The sequence below is a fragment of the Manis javanica genome, chromosome 18 (genome assembly GCF_040802235.1).
Source record: "Manis javanica isolate MJ-LG chromosome 18, MJ_LKY, whole genome shotgun sequence".
Classification (NCBI taxonomy): domain Eukaryota; kingdom Metazoa; phylum Chordata; class Mammalia; order Pholidota; family Manidae; genus Manis; species Manis javanica.
In genome coordinates this window covers 9,147,009-9,156,030 of record NC_133173.1, presented here as the reverse complement: position 1 = coordinate 9,156,030, position 9,022 = coordinate 9,147,009, and the positions used below count along the sequence as shown (strand labels likewise).

The following is a 9,022-nucleotide window of genomic DNA, read 5'->3' as shown; positions in this document are numbered from 1 at the left end:
TGGTTCCTTGTGGAGCAGTGCGGTGTTCTGCTTATGGTGAAGACCCTTCCTCACTTAAGATTCTCTCGGCTGGGGTGGTGGGAAGGGATGTTTCAAACTCAATAGCCATGCTCCTGTCATTCCCTCCCAGGGCACAGGCAGGTGCTTGCACTCTAAATACACATGTGGAACGGTGGGGGGCTTATCTGCCACCCCGCACCACCATACTATCTCAAAACTGTCTCTCTTTTTGCAGATATTTAGTTAATAACCAGATTTGTGACAGAAAGGATCTCACAGTAACCTGGCATTTATTCAAGGAGGGCTTCTCTTGATCTTTGCTAAGCAACCTCTGCTTCCTCTCCTTACAAGCCTCTGCTAGGTGGGACTTGCTGCCTTCGGGGGTGTATAGTAGTACAGAATGCAGACATGAGAAGCTCCTATTCAATATGACCCTTGGTTCTTCAACCCCACATGGAGCCGAATACAGGCATTCTTAGATGAGAAGATGCGAAATCAGATGACTAAGTACTGAGCATCCATAACCTGGGGCCAGGGAGTTTTTCAAGCCGCTCTGACAGTGATGCTCGAAGGAAGCAGGTGCTGGCATTTCCATTCCTCAGAAAAAGAAACAAATGCCCAGAGAGCTTGAGGGGCATAGCTGGTTCTGCAGTTTAAAGTGCTTTTTTCCCCCACACACAATCTTGCTACCAAGTGAATTAAACTTAAGCACTTGTATTTACCAAGTATGGACCCAAAATGTGGTCCTGACCTAGGACGTATGATCAGCAATCTCCCGGGAAGTCAGCCATCCACTGAGCATAAACCAACAGGGATTATCAGAAACCAGGGCAGGCTCATTGGAATTTGTTAGTTCTGTGAAATGAAAAGGGCACTATTCCTTAAAGATCGTTGTTCTAGGACTTACAGTATCCCAAAGGTAAGTTCAAATAACTTGTAAATGTCTGTCAAATTCCTGTGGCTCATTTGAATGACTTTGCTTTTCTAATAACATCTATTGTTCATTCATTCAACAAATGTAACTCAGCATAAGTTTGACCTGAAGAAGGGAGGCTCCAGGTTTTCCCACCTGTCTGGTATCCAGCCCTATTCAAAGAACAGGCTCTTCTTTTTCTTATTTTGACTGAATGACAGCTCAGTTTAAGCCTCCCTTCATTTAGCAGCAGAGCTATGAAGGAGCAACGAACAGGGCAAGGGGAAAAAAACAAAGACCTCCTCACCCTAGCTGCGTATACAACATCAGGCAGTCTGTTTCCTTGGTGACAGATGAACAGATGAACATCTTTTCAAAGGATGCCCAGTTTCTTAGCCAGGCCTGACCTATGAGTAGAAAATGCTGTATCATCTTGGAACCCAGGGATCTGGGGCAAGAATACCTACCGAGGCACGAAGCCCTACAATCCTAATGGCAGGAGGAAGAAGAAATTTTGAAATTTGGGCAGAAATTGAAAATTAATGCAAATATCTTTAATAGCTTCATTTAAAACGTACATAATGATAATAAAAATGCACTGTGTGCCTACTACCTACTCCACTTATAAAATCATTATAGTATCCAGATTACTGGAGTAAAGAAAGTGTAGAAAATAATTACAAGCTCTCTGGTTGAGCTCTGTTTTTTCAGTTGTTTATTTAAAGTAACTCTACAAGATGGAGAATTTTTAAGAATCAAGATATTGGATTTGCCCAGAAAATCTGAAAATCTGGCATAAACTTGAAAACAAAAGATTCTGTCAACTATCTGGTAAAACAAGACAAATCCCTATAGATTCTGTGTCCTCCACAGGGCATAGCAGAGAACAGCAGATATGACCAAAAATGCCCTAGAACTTGTTGATCTCCATCTCTTAGGCATTGTTTAGAAGTTACTATCCATTACGGTTTCTCCTGTGTTTAGTTTCTTCATCTTGAGGGATGTTCGGATCTCAGGGTCTTTGGCAGCAGCTTCCCCAGGCTGACAACAATGATTAGCAGGGTGCCTTGATAATATTCTGCTCTTCCTCTGCCCCTGTGAGCAGAGATACTCTGCCTACTTCCCCAGTAAGACTTTCAGTACCATGACTTGATTCTTAGGATACTTTCCTCCTTGCAGATGTATGCAAACCATCTTTCATCTTCTTTAGGAGCTGCGAGGAATTTTCTCCCTAATGCCTTCATTAAACAAGATTAGGTGGAAATGTACAAACATACAAAGATTTACGCACGATGGCTTCCTAGACATTGGTCATGTTATAAGCACTGTCAGCCCCAGTACAGACTTTCTGCTCTAGAAGGCACTCTCTGTTAGTCCTACATGCATTTCCCAATTGACCTGTACCATGAGGTGTCCCTTACCTCCAGAGTAGCCATAAAAACTGTGATGTCTAGTTGTTCAAGGTGCCATCACAAAGTTGTAGCCTCTCTCACCAAGTCTGACCCACTTGTGAGATGACAAGACCTTGCCAGTTACCCCTTGCAGAGATGCCATTTTTCCCTGGCCCTAGGAGGAGCTCGCTCAGAAAACATCTGCTGGGCAAAAACACTGGGCCATTGTAGTGACTGAGAAATTTGCTGCTCTGTGTGCGTTTTCAGCCCCTGCCCTGGCATCCTGAAGAACAGATCACTCTCACATGAACATGGCCCTTTGGCAGCAGCTGAGAGCCTGGCTAAGCTACTACGTGGTGTTGCCCCCTCTGCATCCATCTTGTTTGGCCAAGGAATGTGTGGGACCTCAACTTGACACCAGCCCCTCATGCAAGTGTGTGCCCTAGAGAGCCACCACAGAGTCACAGCAAATGTAAGTTCCTGATAGGAATTCCCCAGAGGCCCTTGTGATGAAGTCTCCCCCACCTCCAGGGTCTTCCCCTTATGGACCCTTCAGAAAAGACACCATGGGGATCGCCAAATCCCACTCTTTTTGGTTCAAATTGCCCAACCTGGCTTTAGCTCAAGAACTCCCAATGCATTCTAACCATGGACCCAAGCAAAGGCACGTCCCTCCGGCCTGCCCCTCTCTGTCTGTTCTCTTCCTTGACCTGCCCATGTGACCCCTCAAGGTGTGCCACATACTTCCTCCAGGACACGTAATAAGCTTCTCCATTCCAGTGTCTCTGGTCTGTTTGCAGAACCGTGGCCCACCGACCGGCACCCTGAGCTACTCAGCAAGTGTTACCTTGACAGATTCGTAACAGAAGAGCACGTGGAGATGCGTATTATAGAATCATAAAAACCATAGGGTTTCCTCAAAACAACCAGTACCTTGGAAAGAATAAGAACATTGTTTTGAAAATTTTTGTTTACATTTAATTTACATTTACATGCCCATTTACATTTAATTTAATACCCTTTATGGAAGGAGGTGGAGTATAAATAATAGATTTGTTAATGCAACTGCATCTTCTCAGACGGGCCTCCCTTTATGTAAGAGAGGTGAAGCCAAAAGCAATGAAGAACTTAGAGACCAGGCTCACCTGTAGACATGATGAGGGTCACGAGGGCTTCCCCTCCCAGGACCAGACCTGCAAATATTGCCCGACACTGTGCTAAGTTCGGCAGGTCATTTTGAACAAGGGATTCATGAAGGTTAATTTATGTTGGTTTTCTCATCCAGTACAGCTAAAATAGTTTGATAGTCAGATTTCCGAATACTGGTTTCAAAATGCTTCCCTTACTATATCGTGAAGCATACTTGGCTTTGTGTCTTTATCTCAGGGACGTGTCTCAGTAAAAGACAGATGCCACCCTCTTCCATGCTGAGAGGGTTTTACATTGCTGTTATTTTTCTCCGCAAAGAGCACTTTGAGAAGGGAGATGCCTAATCTCCCAGATGTCTGATTTCGTCATGAGTAAATGGATATTGGCGAACTCCACTGACTTCAGGCCTGGTGGGGAATGGATTGCACCCCGTAGGTGGGGTCCAGACCCAGTGAGTGCAAAGCAAATCCGAGCCCAGATGGCAGCCACTCCCTACCTTCCTGGGTCAGGGACCAGCCTCTGGGGAAGAAGCCCATCTGGCTTTGAATTAGGGACATGCTATAAATGGCTCACAGTCTGAAGGGGCTGCAGTGAATTCACACCGTAGAGGGGTTTACCTACACATCTTATGATGTAACCTGTTGTTCAGAGGTATTAAGTTCAGGTAAGTGCTCAGTGACAATTTGACCTAAAAAATACCACTTAGCACCCAAAAGAAAAAGAATTCTTTAACTATTTCAATTTCCTAAAGTTTTTGGGGGGGGAAGAAAGGGATTGTTTAGGGGGTAGTTTCTTTTCTTAAAATGTTCTTCTATCTTTGTGTGTTTGTGGAAAACTGTACACCTCTAAACATATTCCCGTTTCTAATGCACGACTCATCAGTATAATATGGATCATATTTGACAGAAAACAGTAAACCCCGGGTGAAGAAGAGAAGCAACTGTGGCTTGGTGGGAAACTTGGCATCATAAGGCCTGGGTTTGAGCCTCTCCCTGCCAATTCCATTCATGGTGACCTTGGACATGTCACTTAATCTCCCCGAGTCTCAGTGTGCCCATCACATAGCTGAGACGACTCTCTCATGTGGGAGACTTGGTCTTACGGTGGTTGTCAACAGAACTTGAGAATAACTGATAGTGCATTTAGAATCCACCCAGAAGTCAAGGTTATCTAGGACTCTTTGGGGAATTCTGCAGATTTCCCCCTAACTGCCACATATACAAAGGCTATAGCAGCATCAGGCACATAGGACACCCTTAGAACCCAAACAGTGGTTCTCCCCATGATATGAAACTAATACTGTCAGCCACTCACGGACACTCACTCATGCCCACCATCTATTCTAAGTCGTCTATTGAATACATTTGTCTGATCTTCACCACAGCCCTCTGAGGGAGCTAACATATCCCCATTTTACAGATGAGAGAACTGAGGTTTAAAGAGTCTGTTTGGTCGGACTGCATGTTCTTAGCCAGCATGCTGTTGAAGTGAAGAAATTCCCCCAGCCTCCAACAAATTTTAAAAAAGGAAACCATGGTGGTAGAGGAGAGTATCAGATGAAGTGACCCATGTGTTGCTCTCTCTGGATTGGCGCTCTTCCCACCTCCCATCAGCTGGGGATCTTCTGCATTTCAGCTTTGCATTAGCCATTCTAAACAATGTTGAATGTGATGAATGACTCGGGTTATCTGTTCTTGTTGCTAAACGTCCATGGTATTTGTGCTTGGCACCAAATTGTTCAGTAATCCACAGACTCCAGCCTCTGCTGGTTGAGACACAGACTCACTGTCAGTTCAAACAGTTGCCATTTGGTGGATAAATGGTTCCAAGCTTGGTTCTTCTCCCAAGAACTTACTGGAATAGGGAGAGGTAAATGCTGGGTGGTCTGTTCTCCATTGACAGGGGCCTGGTGTGGCTTGGTAAGGACACCCAAAGGTTGCTTTAAAACGAGATGCTTTGAAGGCGTGGTTTCAGGTGTACAGTAGTATTGATGGGGATTATTGCTGATGAATTTCATGCTGATGCTAAACCAAAAACGTCACTCTTCAAATACTATTTCCTCCTTGCTCAGCTACACATTCGCTTGGGAACCCAGAAATGTTACAGATGAGACCCCCGAATGGCTCCTTGGAGTCAGGTATGGGCAAGGCCGGTTAGTTACAGAACCAGTGCCATCCTCTGGATTCCCAGACACTAGACTGGAGCTGGGAGACCCGCCTGCAGCCAGGCCATGATGCTGCAGATTAAGAAGCTGAGGGTCCAGAGATAGGACAGGACATGCAGGGGCCACATGGCCAGAAGTGGAGCCACCCCAACTCCCAGGAGTCTCTCTTTCCCCACATCCACTGCAATGTCTAAAAAGTCTCAGTCTCAATGCTGACAATTAAGCAGTTCACAAATGCTGTCACTTTCATACTGGACTTTGTAGGCAGAAGATCTCACAAGCTGCAGGCCAGAGAACAGGGGTGCTCTGGAGTCACAGCAGACAGGACGCTCAAGAGAAAAGTGAGGGGAGCCAGGCTCTCCTCTCTGAAACTGCAAGTATACGCTGGTTTATAATCCCAGTAGAGAGGAATGGGCGAACTACCAGAGTACAAAATGTGACTGCGTCAAGAGCGTACTGAGAAACTCAGAAGGAGAGGTGAGAAAAGCAAGGAGCCATCCAAATAGCATGGAAATGGTTCTCGAGAAATTGCTAGCGGGCCATCAGGAGGGCTGCATCCTCGCCTGGGCTGAGGCTGGGGAACATACGGGGAGTCCTTGCTTCTGTTCAGGGCAAGAGGGTGACCCCATAAGGTGGAGTACGTTTAACAGGGAAGACCAGACATCTTCATGCCTGGGAAGGAGTTGGTGAGCTCCTCCGTGGTGGCGTGCCCGCCAGCAGTCACACAGAGCCCCCCCACACCTCACTCTGCCACCAAGCCAGGTGGGTGACCTCAGGCAGGTTACTTGCCTGCTGCAGTGTAAGTTGAGGTAAAGGTGAGTCGTCTCACTTCCAAATGAGAAGGGACAGAATAAGCATCTTTAAACAGGAAGTGAAATCCAGTTAGAAGAGCGGGTGTAGGTTTTTAAACATGTTTTGGCATCCCTCACATGGACTATTTTATATTTATGTCTGTCTATTCACGCATCTGTAAATCCCCTTTAGCTGCACTCAGCTCTTTCATAGGACTATTTAAATGAGAGAAAAAATAGGAAATACCCACTGGGGAGGGAGCAGTCAGGAGGTTGCTTATAGTTTTTAGCTAAATGATAACTGGCTAGATTGATTAATCTTTTATGTGCTTATGTGCACATCGAAATATCTAGAAAGAGGTACATGAAAATGTTCCTAGTTACTGCCTCCAGGTAAATTATTTACCTCCATAGGTAAAGGGACCTAGTTTTGTTAACAGGAAGTTGACTTTTTAACGTGTATTACTGTTTTGATTTTTTTTAAATACATTTGATGCTAGATTGAAGAAAAAGGAAAGCCCAGAAAATGTGTCCTCCCAGCATTTGTCTTTTTATATCTTCCCAGCACAATGAATATGTCCACACCTACCAGTAGAGCTGTGCTTCTGGGAGGTTCTGAGGGGTGCAGTCCATATAGATGTCCCAGGCCAAGTTGGTCTACTGGCCCTGGAAGTTCCCAGACTCCATTCCTGAAAGTGGACTCCCAAACACGAATACTAACCTACGGGGCAGCTATGATGTAGGGTGTGCAAGAGGTGAAATTTTGACATAGGGTATTTGAGTGTGAGGTTGATGGTAATGTAGATGTCACCAAGTCTGGTACTAGTGACATCATGCCTTGCAATCTAAGTGTCCTGTTTGATCTGTCTCTACATCTGACTTTCCCCCTGGGCTGCCCAGAGGGGCACCAGGACAGCTGCTCATCTGAGAATCCCCAGAACACCTGCTCAGTGAGTGCTGGGTGAATGAGGAAAAGAGAAAAACAATAAAGAAATAAGTAAAAAGAATCTGCCTTGTGTGGGGGGAAAGTGTTAATTAATCTGATCACACCCATTTAAAGACATGATCACAAGCAAATAATATCTGCTGATGCGTTTTAAATCCCCATGAAAGAATTCAGAAAAAAAGTGAGATACTTCTTCAGCTTCTAAAGAAAACTATAGCAATGTCTGGGAAATTTGTTTCAAAAAATCCATTAAAATATTGGAATGAAATCTGTATGCTTTAGTTACCAAGAACAAACATCGCTCATAGTGGGGAGGGAGCACATAAGCCAATAAAATCATGTGCACACACAGAGAGGAAAGAAGTGTGCAGCAAAAGCTAAGAAAATGAGAGAGAAGCACGCTGCAGTAAGACTTGTGGAAATCAACAGTGAATAGGTTCTAAATGCCACAGTAAGGACCGCAAGATTCCCGAGGCTTTGGAAGAAGAGAAGCAGGGAAAGACTCTCTCCTAAATTGTTATGGAAACAGCAGGTCAAGGAAATTCCATGGCCCTCTATCCTAGGACTGTCTGCAGGGAAAGGAGCAGTGGTAACTAAAGTGACATCCTGGTGGCCAAAATGTGCCACTGTCTTTCCACACCAGGCCTGTGCCCAAGGGCATGCACACTGGGACCCCTGCCCAAGTAGAGAGCCCACCCATCCAGGAAGGGTCACTCTTAATAGCCATTTTGGTGGAATATATACTAAACATTTTCTGAAGTTCCAATTAACTGGACAAATTACAACACACTTCCTGAAAAGAGAACATGAAACTGACCAGTCTTACTAGCATGAAACAGCCTGGAGATTAGGGCGAAACCCAGGGATGAATTACCTTTAGACTTTTCAAAATTCCTTCTGACAAAATTCCCCCCCCAAGGATCATTTACAATAGTAAGTTGTTCCAGAATGTGGGGGGAAATTGCCATGAATTGGAATTGTCCTTAGAGACAGCAAACAAAAAATAGGATAAACAGGTACTTTTCTGATGAAGAATTATAAACAGTGGGGATTCCCAAGGATTGCTGGTGCTCCCAGACTTTAAAGTTTAAATGTCCATCCATCATCTGAAGGAGAGAGTGCTCAGATGTTTCCAGGCCTGTGGATACAATGAAGGCTCTGAAGACAGATGGCAAACAAATGGTGATTAAATGCAGGACAAGCTTATGAGTTAGCAAGAAAATTCATATTAAGTTTTTTGCAGGGCAAGCCTCAATTAATGCATTTGGGAGAACATAATCCAAATTACAGGAAAATAGACTTTGTCCTGTTTATAGCCACAAAAAGGGATCCTGGGGGGGTCTTTGCAAAATGTGTGTTTGCTAAAGGCTTTGCAGGACCAAGTGTTCAAAAAATGCTAAAATGCTCTGAGAAATGGTATTGGAAACTAAGCAAACAATAGTATTCTCCCTGGGCTATACCCAAACCAGGCAGTTTTCTAACTTTCTCCTAGAGAAAAGTATCTCAGAATTGTAGAAAGGTAAGTCAGGTAATCACCCAGGCAGAAGGCCCTCCCAAGAACCTGGCTGCTTTGTTCTTTAAAGACTTTGGTGTGGAAGGAGGAAGCCTGAAAGGTGATAGGATCCCAGTATATAAAACGTCGAAGGTTATTGTGTTGAGAAAAATGAC

The 9,022-nt window shown here is 44.6% G+C and overlaps 1 protein-coding gene across 2 annotated transcripts in view; it reads left to right on the top strand.

Moving 5' to 3' along the window:
• RGMA (repulsive guidance molecule BMP co-receptor a) overlaps positions 1–9,022 on the top strand; it is a 39,918-nt gene that overhangs the window by 1,921 nt on the left and 28,975 nt on the right. Inside the window, exon 2 of one of the 2 annotated variants that reach the window (XM_037000628.2) lies at positions 2,572–2,776. The exons of the other annotated variant lie outside the window; for it this stretch is intronic. Coding sequence (XP_036856523.1) covers positions 2,775–2,776 — 2 coding nt within the window. The 5' untranslated portion in view covers positions 2,572–2,774. The remainder of the gene's footprint in view (positions 1–2,571; positions 2,777–9,022) is intronic. 2 annotated transcript variants of the gene reach the window in all.